A 13,417-nucleotide genomic window follows, 5' to 3' on the forward strand; every position below is an offset into this window, starting at 1 on the left:
TTATGTTTTAAAATACACTGCTGTACAGCTGACTCTAGAGGGCAGGCAATGCTCAGCTTAACTCTGAGTGTTGACAAGATGTAAGATGCAAGAGATGTCCTACTGTCAGGAAACTGGATCACAGTTTTAAATGTATTCAGCACAATGTACTGACGGTACTGCTGCTCAATGCCAGGTCGGTCAATAATAAATCTTCCCTCATCCATGACTTGATTGTGGATGAGGAGGCCGACCTGGCTTGCATTACGGAGACCTGGGCGGGAGAGGGAGGGGATGTTGCCCTCTCCCAATTGTGCCTGCCCGGGTACCTGGTTCAACACTGTTCACACCCAGAAGGGAGGGGAGGGGGAGTCGCGTTGGTTTACAGAGCCTCCATCTCTCTCACGGGTCTTCCAGTCCCTTTGAGACCAGGGCTGGAGTGCCTCTACTTGGTGTTGGGCGAACGAGACAGATTGGGGATTCTATTGGTGTACCGTGCACCCTTCTGCCCAACAGTCTCCCTACCTGAGCTGACGGAGACGGTCTTGGACCTGATGTTGAGGACCCCCAGGATGTTGGTCCTGGGGGACTTCAATCTCCATGCTGAGTCTGGACTGACCAGGGCGGCTCAGGACTTCATGGCCTCTATGACGGCCATGGGCCTGTCTCAACACGTCATCGGCCCGACCCATGAACGTGGACACACTCTGGACCTGGTATTCACGACGGGGCAGGAAGAGGATGACCTGAGGGTGAGGAACTTATGTTTGACTCCCCTGTCATGGTCAGATCACCTCCTGGTGAGGTTTGTGCTCGAGAGCGGCCTCTCCCTCTATAAGAGTGCGGACCCGATTGTATGGGCCCGCCCCCGGAGCCAGATGGATCTGGATGGATTCCTGAAGGCCCTGGGGGAGTTTCCGGCTGACAAGACTGGTGCTCCTGTCGAGGCTCTGGTCGAACTGTGGAACGGAGAGATGACCAGGGCTGTGGACACGATCGCTCCCAAGCGTCCTCTCCCACCGGGCAGAGTCCGCTCTTCCCCTTGGTATACACCTGAATTGCGGGCAATGAAGCGAGTTGGGAGACGGCTAGAGCGTAGGTGGAGGAAATCACGGAATGAATCCGACCGAACGCACTTGAGAGCCCACTATCGGGCCTATGCTGTGGCGGTGAAGGCGGCGAAAAAGAAGTTTTTTTCTGCTTCCATTGCCTCCTCACAATGCCGTCCGGCGGAGCTTTTTCGAGTGGTGCAAGGCCTGGTTCGCCCGGGTCCTAAGGAAGATCCGATGCCACCCTCAAAGGCCCGCTGTGACGACTTTGCCAGGCATTTCAGGGAGAAAATCGCTCAGATTCGTCACGAGCTGGACTCCACTAATGAATCAGAGGTCTCAGGAGTCGCCAATGCTACCGTCTGGTCCAAAATTATTGGAGGAATTTCAATTATTGCGGCCCGATGATGTGGACAAGGTGCTTGGACAAGTACGTCCCACCACTTGCCTATTGGATCCTTGCCCGTCTTGGTTAATAAATAACTCCAAGCACGGGATTGGGACCTGGATCTTGGAAGTGGTTAACGCTTCTCTGAGGGAGGGTCGAGTGCCTGCCCCTTTAAAGGAGGCAGTAATACGACCGGTCCTGAAGAAAGCATCCCTGGATCCAGAGATGGCCACTAACTATAGACCTGTGGCCAACATCCCATTTCTGGGCAAGGTGTTGGAGCGAGTGGTGGCGGGACAACTCCAAGCACTCTTGGATGAAACTGATTATCTGGATCCTTTTCAGTCCAGCTTCAGACCCGGGTACAGTACTGAATCTGCCTTGGTCGCCCTGTACGACAACCTGTGCAGGGAGAAGGACAGGGGGAGTACATCCCTGTTGGTTCTTCTGGACCTCTCGGCAATTTCGATACCATCGACCATGGTATCCTTCTGGATAGACTTGCGGGATTGGGGGTTGGAGGCACTGCTTTGCAGTGGTTCCGCTCCTATCTCAACGGTCGATTCCAGAAGGTAGTGCTGGGGGACCATGTCTCTACGTCATGGCAGCTATGCCATGGAGTACCACAGGGCTCCATTCTATCCCCTCTGCTATTTAACATCTATATGAAACCGCTGGGAGAGGTCATCAGGAGGTGTGGGCTGCGGAATCATCAATACGCTGATGATACCCAGCTTTACCTCTCGTTTTCCACTAATCCAGGTGAGGCAGTGGCTGTGCTGAACCGGTGCTTGGCCGAGGTAAGGGAATGGATGAGGGCCAATAAACTGAAACTCAACCCAGACAAGACGGAGGTCCTGTTGGTTGGCGGATCGGGTTTCGGAGAGGGTGGATTTCACCTGGTCCTGAATGGTGCAACACTCCCTCTTAGGGATAAGGTCCGCAACTTAGGAGTACTCCTCGACCCGGAGCTTTCTTTGGAAGCTCAGGTGACAGCGGTGGTGAGGAACGCCTTCCTTCAGCTTCGGCTGATTAATCAACTGCGCCCCTACCTGGAGTACGACTGCCTGGCGACAGTGACACACACGCTGGTGACTTCCCGCCTAGACTTCTGTAACGCGCTTTACGTGGGGCTTCCCCTGAAGACAGTCCGAACACTTCAATTGGTGCAAAATAGAGCTGCCAGGTTGCTGACGGGGACGGGGCGTTACGCTCACATGACTCCAGTCCTCCGTCAGCTTCACTGGCTTCCCATTGAAGCCCGGGCCCAATTCAAGGTGTTGATTATGACCTATAAAGCCCTAAACGGCTTGGGTCCTGGCTACCTGAACGAGCGCTTATGTCCGTATATGCCCGACCGCCCTTTGAGATCTGCGGGAGAGTCCCTTCTCCGGGAACCCTCCATGAAAGAAATTAGGAGAGTAAGTACTCGGAGGAGGGCTTTCTCTGCGGTGCACCCAACCTATGGAATTCACTCCCCAAAGAGGTCCGCCTGGCACCGTCGTTACTGGTTTTTCGGCGCCAGGTAAAGACCTTTTTATTTAAGCATCATTTCAATTGTTAAAACATATGATCTGGCCAGGGCAACTTCTTCTTCCTTCTCTTTCTCCTCCTATATTTTTATTTACTTATTTTATACTGATAATTTTAATTTTATATTTGTAAATCAATGTATTTTTTGTATTTTTTTTATTTAATGGTAATTTATTATGTACTATTGTATTTCAATGTATTTTATTGTGTTGTAAGCCGCCCCGAGGTTTCGGCAAGGGGCGGCATAGAAATGTTATAATAATAATGATGATGATGATAATGATGATGATGATGATGTTAAATGAAAAGTTGCTTGAAAAGTCTATTAATTTGAGTGTGCCTTTTACTGCCATGCATTTCATTTTGTTATACTAAAATAAAATGTTTTAGTAATTAATGAAACTGATTTCTATTAAGATAATTCATAATATGTGTCTAATTTATGATGTTTCAATCCTTTCTTTTTAATTATATAGCTAGTCAATTTCATCAATAGGACATTGTTGGCCTGTCAGACTGTATTATTTACAGTAAATGGTCATTACAGTATGAATCACAAAATTCAATGGGTCAACAAAATATTTAATGCAAACAGGAGTTAACATAAAATTTCAAATAAAAGTCACCACAATTAATATTGTAAAATTCTCTATTCATTTAAATTTGAACAAACAAAAAAACCTGGCAATCACCACTGACTAATGAAAATGGTTCATAGTTATATTGCTGCACATGCATAGAAAGCAACCTTTATGCATCCATGTGGGTGCCCGTATCTTACATATAATTGGAGCACAATGTGTGTGTATCATACCCATGTGCATGGGTGTGCGCTTCCATATATTTTGCAAAACAATCCATTTTGCAGCAAAAATTAATCAGAAGGCAGATCATTTTCAGTTATAGTCTTTGACAAACAGATAATTGGATGGAATGTAATGGTGCAAATATTGGTTTATATTTGACCCCATGCAGAAAATTAACATGAATGCCAGGGAATGTGGCAGTTTGTTGAGAAAGAAAACAAGCAGGGGAAGAACAAGGTTTAGAAGAAAATGCAGAGGAGAGAGAGAGAGAAAACAGGAGTTTTTTTCCCTTTCTCACAGTCCTTGATTCCAGGAATATATTTGAATTATGCTGATCAGCATAAAACAAGAAATGCTACTTTATACAGCACATGACTGATTTTCGAGTTTGTGGCCACTGGAACTGATTACTAGCTTAGTTGGTCTGCAAAGGAGATTAGACAGTTTTAGGGGATGTAGCCATCAACGGCTATTGGACTTGATGACTACACAGAACCTCCAGAATTTAGAGGCAATTCATGTTTTGGAACCAGTTGCTAGGAAACATGAAGGGCTGTTGCTCTTGTGTTTTCCAAGTGGGCTTCTTAGAGACAACTGGCTAGCTACTTTGGACTAAACAAGTATTCAATCTGATCCAGTAGGACTCTTCTTACAGCCAATAGGTCAGTATTATATTTCCATGTCAGTATTCTATTTCATATTGCAATATGTTAGATTGCATTTCAAAAAAGGAAACCTCTATAAACAAAAGGAAAGTTAGGCAATTCAGTTCTTTAGGTTATTAAAAACACTTCTATTTGAAGCTCAAACAAAATACATACTGCATGTTAGGTATACACAGGGCAAAAAGAATCTCTGGCTAACAGTGAGATTAAGGAAGCTATAAGAAGGCAAGACATGTACGTTTTTAAAGAATTGGAAGTCACATAAATGAGGATTCATAGCAAACACCAGAAATGACTAATAAGACAAGCAAAAAGAGATGGTTTTAGGAGTATATTGCTAAATATATTAAAGTCAGTGATTAATAAAAATAAATACATCAGAATCTGGAAACCAGCTGGAGAAATGACAGATGCTTCAAAGAATTATTGAAGAAGGAAGTGGAAATGTGTATAAACAGTGAACTTTTTGCACCAGTCTTCAGTGACTGGATTCACATGACACCTCATGGAAAACTAGCCATGGTGTGAGATATTGTGTCTCCTGAACCAAGTCTGTTTCCCACAGGGAAGTTTAATTTGGAGGCATCAAGCCACCCTGACAACCCATGGCTTGTTCTAGGGGTTGTTATGCACAGAATAGGGTGTTGTGACAGCTGAACAGAAGACCAATTTCATTGTGGTTTGCAAGACATGCCTAGCAAACCACACAGCAATAGTGGCAAAATCCCATTGCTACTGTTTGTGAGCTCACCTGTGGCCCCACCAGTGACAGCTTCTCCACTAATGTACTTTGAAGTGGACATCAGTGATTCACCATCTTTTCCTTTTCAGCCTCAGAAACACGTGCACATGTTTTTAGCATTTTTAAAAATTGGTCTTTCTCAGGTGGAAAAGCACACACTTACATAGTCTTGTCAGGTTGATGTCCTTGTAAATTTCAGCTGTTAAGAGAGCAAAATGCAAAAGTTAATATAGATGGAAATTGTAAAAACAGGAATGCATATAGGCTAATTTGGAGACAGTCAATTAAAAAATAATCAGAAAATTAGCTGGCTACCAGTGCAAGGGTGGCTACAAAGGGAAGGGCCTTTGCAGTGGTGGTACCCCAACTTTGGAATCAGTTCTCCAAAGAGGTTTGCCTGGCACTCTCTCTGCTATTTTTAGTGCCAGGCAAAAACCTTTCTATTTGCCCAAAATTTTATACTTAAAATAATTTCTATATTTGGTATCTATTGTATTTTAATGCTACTGTGCCTTTAGATAAATCCGAATTGTAGCTGCTGTGAGGTTTTTACTGTGGGGGTTTTATTGTGTTTTATTGTTCTTGCATTATTGATATACTATGTATACAATATTTAATGTTATTGCTTTATTGTATTTGTTGTTATGATTTTGTAAACCACCTCAAAGAACCATTCTGGCTAATGGGTGGTATAGAAATTTAATAATAAATAAACAAACAAATAAATATGCAAGAGAAGGGAGTGCTTTAGCAATCTAATACTCTCCATTTGAAGTGCTGAACTCACATTTCTCAGGGCTCTCCATAATTTCAGCTTCTCTGGGTGTCCAGCTTTTCTCAGGTAACACAATATTAACCCCATGCACTGATTTTTCACAGCTCCTTTTTGGAGCAGTTGCTGTTGTGGTTACTTCCCTGACAGTTCTGCAAAGGTGGCTAAACCAAGCCAAGTGAACAGAATGATATGGGGATGCAGAAATTCAAGTTTGTTGGTGCTGGCACTCAATTTGCTCCATCCCATTCTGCCTTCTCATGGGGGACAGGGGTGCTTAAACTGTCAGGAAAATGTGTGCTTATTTTTTTTACAGGAAATATATGCAAATTCATGGCTGGGCAAATTCATGAAGGGAAAATATATAGAGCCAATGTGGTGTAGTGTTTAAAAAGCATGGGACTGGAACTTGGGTGATCTGAATTCATCAGCCATGGAGCCAACTGGTGACTTTGGATCTGTCACAAACTCAGCCCAACCTACCTCACAGGGTGGTGGTTGTGGGGTATAAATCTAATAAATACATATATGGAGGGGAGTAAATGGTTTCCCAGCCATGAAATCTGTATAGATTTCTACTCCATTTTGTTAGCTTATATGCAGTCTTGCCCTGTTAGTGGTCTTGTCTTTGGCAGCTGAAACAGACAAGTGCATTAACTAGGCAAGACTAGATAGACATATTGAAAATGCAGGTGACAGAATATTAGACCTATGTATCATGCCTAAATCCTGCTTTTCAAGAAGCTCGTCTGAGGAGCCAAAACGGAGGTAGAAAAACTCAGTATGACATGATGGCTACATCAGAAATCCGGGCTCTAGTCTCCAATTAGCCATGAAGCTCAATCTGGTCACTTTAGGCCAGTCATTGACTTTCAACCTAACCTTCCCTGCAGAGTTGTTGTGCGGATATAATAGTGACCCTATTTAAGCCCGCTTGGGTTCCCCTTCCAAGAGGAAAAAGGGAGAAATATAATAAATTTTAAAAGCTTAATATTTTAGGGCCAACTGATTGAAGAAAAATTAGTAGGCATAGATCGAGAGTTATATGTGTGTGTTCCAATGAAGATAGAAATGTTAACTGCCATTGCGCTAAACAACTAGTTGGGCTACTTCTACCCCGCTGAGCATTCCCTCCCATTTCTATACATTTTCTTCTGTAATTCTCACTCCAGAGGGCTACTTTGGCCCAGAGTGTGGCTTGCTGGAGGTTGCTGTTCTGCTGTGAACTATTTTGGAGGAAGAAAGAAGAAAAAACAAAGAAAAAGGGACACTCTCCCTTGTGCCCTGACACTGTTCCTGTGAAGGGTAATGAGACACTTCTTGGGACTGTTATAAGAGGAGATAGAAATGGATGAAATGAGGAGAAAATGGGGGTTTCTGGCCTGGTCTGCTGACGGGTTAAAGGGAAGGGGAGAGAGAACAGGCAGCTACAGAAAGAGCGAAAGCTGAATTATAGGAAATTGTGAGCACAGGTGAAGATCAAAAAAAGGGCATTGGTCAAATTGAAATGATTGCGGGCTGGGTGGAGGAGTGTAATGGCCCCAGGCCTTGTCTGACTAAAGGCCTGGTTCATTTCCATGGCCAAGGTACATCTGTGGGCCTTTGTCAGCCCTGCCATAATCTGCCTGGGGCTGGAGGAGCTGAGGGGATGTCAGGCATCCCTTTCTCTGAGGGGTCTCTGAGCCTAGAGGGTGGTGGGCTCCAACTTGCCTTGTCGGACTAGATTAAAGCCTGGCCCATTAGGCCTCATCCAGCAACCATCAAATACCAACCATCTTTTTGTGCCAGTTGCTGGCCCAGACTGGAGAAAGTTGTTAAACCCACACACCTTCCAATGGGTCTTCTTGAAAAGGGTTTTAGAGTTTAGTCTTATAATCTCCTTCACAAAGTGGTCTCCTAGCAAAAAAGAAAAGAAAGAAAGAAAGAAAACTTACAGTGGCTTTGTTTATTCTTTCATAAACTCTAGTCACTGTGCCGTTTTTAAGAATGGATATTTGCCTTTCCTTTAATGCCCCTATAGCAGGGAAGGGTGGATTTTAGTCTTTGCTTCCACAGAAGAATATTGAGCTCGTGGGGTAGGCTGTTTTGGATTGATTTGGAATCAGTAATGAATTTCACAAATACAGCAGATTCATGGGGAAACTGTGGCCAGTGAAGCCCCAAGCCCCCTCATTAGCCTTTCAGCCACAAATGGAAGGCAAAAGAGACAGGATGAGGGGAGCAGGCAAACCTCTCTGCGTTCTCCTGATGAAGAAGACCAAGAAGGGAAGCTAAAGTGGGCAGGAGGGCATTTCATTACTTTTGGCATATCTATCAAACTGTCTCTTTTTCAAAATGTTGTCTAGTTCACCTATTTGCAGTGCCTTCCAGGTGAGGATGCAAACTTCACCCCCAGTCAGTTGCAGTGGTGCTGTCCAGGCAGGACTCAGGGGCAGAATTCCAGGGCCCACTCAGGAGAACAAGCAGGACAGCCCCTAAAAAGGCCAGGGTGGGCCTCCCAAACTCTAAAGCAAGAACAAAGGACTATCCAGACATTGGAAGGACTGTAGGAGCATAACGCCAGAATATAATGTTGCTTAACTGCAACCCCAGGTTCTCCCATGTGCCACTGAATAGGACCTTTCTGTACGTTCCTTTAGGGACAGAACTTCATCTAAAAAACATGTGAAACCTTTCTACAGTGTACCACTGTTGTTGTTGTTATGTGCCATCATGTTGTCTCTGCCATATGGTGACCCTATGAAGGAAGGTTCTCCAAAATGACTTAAGGGTGACAGCCCTGTTCAGCTCTGGTAAATTTCTGGCTGTGGTTTCCTTTATGGAGTCGATCATCTTATAGTTGCACCACTGTGTGCTCTACTGGTGAAAGACAAAAGGAAAATCAACCTGGCAAGTAAGAGCAATAGATTGTACACATTATGGTTTCCTTACAGATTTCATGATTTTGCCTAATCTACACCTTTCTCACAAAGAAAATCGTAAAAATGGAGTGATCTTCAGTGAATGAAGTTTAGTGAATACATTCTTGGCTTAGGATGTGGGAGGTTTAGGTTTAAACCTCTGCTGTGCCACAGTTCTTAACAGACGGACTTGGGCAATGTGTGCCAATCAGAATGAGCTCAAGTTCTTCTTGTTGAGTTTCGTGGGAGGTTTTAAATATTTAAATATATCTTATATAACCCCTCTCCCTCTATCCCATGCAGCTGATCCTCCCTTACATATATCTGCATTTGTAATGTATAACTAATAAATAGATTAGTAAAATATAAAATAACCTAATTTATAATATGAAAATATGCAACTTATATACAGTTGGTTGGCCTGTGTATCAAGCATACAACCTACAAAACACTCATGAGTTATAACTAAAATTCAAACATTTGACATCTCTCTCTGCCATTTTCCAAGTGGCATCTATGTGGGTTCTAGTCCCCAATCAGCCATGAAACTCTGGGATCTCTTGGGGAGACTATTCTGCCCTCCGTCAAGAATATTTCTAGCTAATTCTGCACTTGTTGAACTGTTGCACTAGGCAGCTGCCTGCCTGTATTCTTGGACTGAGTGACTTTGGCCAGTCCTTGTATCACTCCTTCCTGGTGGGGCTGCACGAATTGTTCCCAGGAGGTGACCTCTTAAAAGCCATGCTCTGCAATCCAGCAAACCACCCCCATCATCGCAGGTGTAAAAAGCACTGAGTACATCTCATTTTATTCTTACATGAGGGGAAAGGCATCCTTTTCTTGGTCAGGGCACTTCTCACATTATCATCACAGGATCTTTCCAAGGCTTTCACTGAGGTGCAGATAAAACTGGGAGGGCAAAAAGGTAATTGGTTTCTTACTTTTACAAGGATAATTCAGGTGTATCCTTGGTTTCTCTCAGGACTTCTAGGGTTCTTTAAAGCATGTGTGTGTGTGGGGGGGGGACCCTTTTCTAAAATTAACCCCTCTGCCCTAGGTGGCCCTTATTCCAGTACTTCCAAATCTCAACTTGTGAGTTGCATTGAATAGTGAAGGAAACACTCTGCACATGCTCAAGAGCATGACATAATTGACAAGTGCACCTTGCCACTAAGCCAGGGGCTAAAAACAGAACCTTCCCTCCATAGCCTTCCCTCCTCCACCAGCCATCACGGCATCTTCCCGCCCCCTCCATATCTCCCCGCTCCCTCCCCAGCTTAGGATCAGACCGCCCCCACCACCGGGAGCAGAGGGACTGTTGCGTGGGCCCACCAGGGGGCGTCCCAGGCCCGCTAGTGCGGGACACACTGGCAGGTTAGGTCCCTGGTGCGGTTTCTGCGCTGGGTGTCTCGTCCGGGCGACGTGACTTGGGACACATCCAGCCCTTGGGCGGTAGCGGGCTATATAAAGAGCAAACTGCCTCCCGCTGAGCTCCAGCGCAGATACAGACGGCCAGTTCTGGGAGGTGCACTTAACTTGACTTACTATTTCCTAGAGAGAGGGGAAGTATGAACGGGGGTGGGGGGCTTCTTCCCTGAGTGGTACTCAGGATGCTAACTGATGGTAATTCTGAAATGTGGTTTTTCTCGCAGGTCTGCACCTGCCTGTTGCTCTGGAAAACATGGGACTCTTTCAGCACGTTATGAAGCATAAGGAAGTAAGTTAGGATTTGAATTTTTAATATTTGGTTTAAACAGATGCTGGGCAGATCAGGACTGTATGATCACCCTTTCCTCTGCCTAGGCAAGGAGCGGAACAAGAGAGCATCCTCAGAAAGGACAGAGATGCTTGGGGGAAAAAGACCTGCAGAAAGGAATGTCACTCAGCCTCGCAATCACGCAAAGGCTGTTCTGCAAATGAGGGGCAGCGCTTAGCTTTCATGTTTTGTTCCTGTATCTCCCAGGTTTGGCATGCTGTATCTTGTTAAGGAACGTCCTTACTTCCTTTTGTCTTCCAGCTAATTCCTCTGCTTACCGTTTTGAGCCTTACAGGATGTGGACTAGTATATTCTGCCATCCATGCCCTGAGAAAACCTGAAGTAATGTAAGCAGCCCTTCCCTGTTACACATCTTAATATCAGCAACAGGGCTTTTGTTTTGTGGTTTTCTACTTTTTTCTTGTTTTTTGAAATCTGTGTCCTTTTTTTAAGGGGTTTAGCTAATCTATTTGAGAAGAGGAAGTTGCTTTTCTGTGGGAATGGGCATATAGGACAAGGACCAGTTTGATTGTGTGCAGTATGTATAGTCAACTTGGTTTGAAAAGGAAGCTTTATTTTCCATGTTCTTGCTCATTTCCAAGTGTTAATATGTTTAAAATCTTAAGAATGAGAATTAACAACCAACAAATAAACAGGATAATAAATGAACAGAATTCATTTTCTGGTTTAATTTGTGAATTTGTTATTTAATGTCTGTGTTTTAATTAGCTTAAGGGACACAATCCAGCCAAAGTTAAGCACTTTAAGGCTCATCTATTTCAGAGGAATTGTTGAGCACATGACTAAAATGAATGAGACTTTAGAAAGTATATATATATTCTAATGTATATAGATGAAATAAATGTTTAAGCAAAATGTTTCCATTAAAATGTTAAGTGTTGCCTTCATCATCAGCATCTTTACCTTTAAAGTGTTTTATTCCTATATTAATATTAAAGCAGTAAGCTCCCTCAACGCTAACTTACTGTAGGCTTTAATTCAAGGCAGTAGTTGCAAAGCTATGTATTTTCCCATTTTTATATATGGATCAGTTAATAGTTCACCTATATTTTCTTGGAAGTAAGATCAATTGAATTTAGGGGGGCTTACTTCCAAGTAATTCTGATTAGAACAGAAATTTAAGGTCCAGTTTTCATATAATTGAATAAACTGTTTTTCAAACTGACTTGCTGTTTGAGCAGGAAATCTGCTCTATGTTTATCTCTATGTTATATAATAAACAAACATTGTAAATAAATAAATAATAAACACAATATTTCACTTTTAGTTTTAATAAGAGTGGTGACCCAGAGCCATGGCAATATGTGAATCCCACCGAGCCTCAGAAGGTAATGAATGTACTTGACCAACAAAGGAATTGCTTATAGGACAAGAAATTATTTTACTGTATTACACATTTTTCTAGAAATGTTGTATTTCTGAATATTGGTTAATATATCAATAGAACTCTGGTGTGTATATAGGAGGTGATCAGAGCATTACCTTAAATATCTTTCTGCTTTGTTTGGCTATTATTCAAATCTGCATTTTAGAAATAATTCAGCTACTAATTTCATGCTCAAATGTTGATTATAGAAAGAGACGCAAGGCATAATTTGCATATCGTTCATTAACAAAGTCCAACAGATTTGTTCATAAGATTTGTTCATATTTAAGCAAATGGTTCTCTGAGAGCTGCAAGAAAACCAGGCAATAACAAATCAACTGTAAGCATTTTCCAGGGTGGGGGTATTATTAAGACCTTTTGCATTCCTTTAAACTGAGTCATCTGCCAATATATTTTAATCACAACCTTTCCATTTATTCTAAAATGTGTCCTTTCTTTCACCATTGCAAAAGTACTGTGACATACAGTTCGCAAACATTTGACTGTCCATGCCCTCTTATCTTTTAAAGGAAAATTAGGGTACAATCCCGCAAAACTCAGCTCTTAGCTCTTTTGCATTAGAACAGTTTTGAATTGGTTAGAAAATGTCCATAGTGGTTAGACTATGTTGCATAGTATAAATGAATTTTTATAGGTTCCTGAGTAATGAAAATCATAAATGTGCAAAAGAACCAATATTTGATAAAGAAGTTGCTACTGATTTGGGGTGTTTGGGTTTTTTTAATATTTTGCTTTTTGTCTTTTTGTCTCAAAATGTTTTGGTAGCTGGTAACAATCAACCAGGAATGGAAGCCCATAGAAGAGTTGGAGAAAGTCCGAAAACTAATGAAGTAATGAGGTGCTGTCCCCTCCAAATGACACTCTATGAATCTAGTGGAATCATTTCTGCACAAACTAGATTTTTGAAACCAGTGTGCGGAAATGCTTCTGCTACATTTTTAGGGTCTCCCTCCAATTTTTTGGACTCTGGATGAGAACATTACTATTTGCTTTAGAAGTTGCTCTGCTTACATCCACACAGTCCAAAAATAAAGAGCTTGGCTAATACCTGCAACAGCTACATTTGCTTTGGAGAACACAGCCTTTATCCATTTGTGAGTTAATTTTTTTAAATCTGAAATAATATAAGTGTTCAATATTCTTGGAATCTAAACTTAAAGTTTGTACAGTGAACAGTTCTGTTTCTGCTTAGTATGAACAGGGACCAAACTCTGAATTGCTGCAATTGTCACTCAGAGAAGGAGCGTTGAAATCAGTATTTTGTTAACTTTTTCTTCTTCAGAGAAAGAAAAATTTGCAATTCTTTCTACCTACTTTTGTTAATATTTTTTCCATTTTTATTTTTGCAAAATGCTTAAGAACTGTGTTTTCTCGTTTGTTTCAAAATGTAATGAAATAAATGTCAAAAACTGCAAAAAA

At 42.5% G+C, this 13,417-nt stretch overlaps 1 protein-coding gene across 1 annotated transcript; it reads left to right on the forward strand.

Annotated features, from left to right (window-relative positions):
* The first annotated feature begins 10,260 nt into the window (after nucleotides 1-10,260).
* On the forward strand, nucleotides 10,261-13,417 carry CUNH15orf48 (chromosome unknown C15orf48 homolog). Its single transcript, XM_044439018.1, has 5 exons — nucleotides 10,261-10,359; nucleotides 10,487-10,551; nucleotides 10,852-10,937; nucleotides 11,879-11,939; nucleotides 12,764-13,417. Exons 2-5 carry the CDS (start codon nucleotides 10,516-10,518, stop codon nucleotides 12,830-12,832), a joined length of 252 nt encoding a protein of 83 aa, XP_044294953.1. The 5' UTR covers nucleotides 10,261-10,359; nucleotides 10,487-10,515; the 3' UTR covers nucleotides 12,833-13,417.

The sequence above is a fragment of the Varanus komodoensis genome, unplaced genomic scaffold, assembly GCF_004798865.1.
Source record: "Varanus komodoensis strain SLA01 unplaced genomic scaffold, ASM479886v1 scaffold33, whole genome shotgun sequence".
Classification (NCBI taxonomy): domain Eukaryota; kingdom Metazoa; phylum Chordata; class Lepidosauria; order Squamata; family Varanidae; genus Varanus; species Varanus komodoensis.

Excerpts from the sequence above, each read along its gene's own strand:
- CUNH15orf48 (XM_044439018.1), top strand. The coding sequence starts at position 10,516 with ATGGGACTCTTTCAGCACGTTATGAAGCATAAGGAA. Across the intron at positions 10,552-10,851 it reads ACGTTATGAAGCATAAGGAA|CTAATTCCTCTGCTTACCGT; the intron begins GTAAGTTAGGAT and ends TTTGTCTTCCAG. Across the intron at positions 11,940-12,763 it reads ATCCCACCGAGCCTCAGAAG|CTGGTAACAATCAACCAGGA; the intron begins GTAATGAATGTA and ends ATGTTTTGGTAG.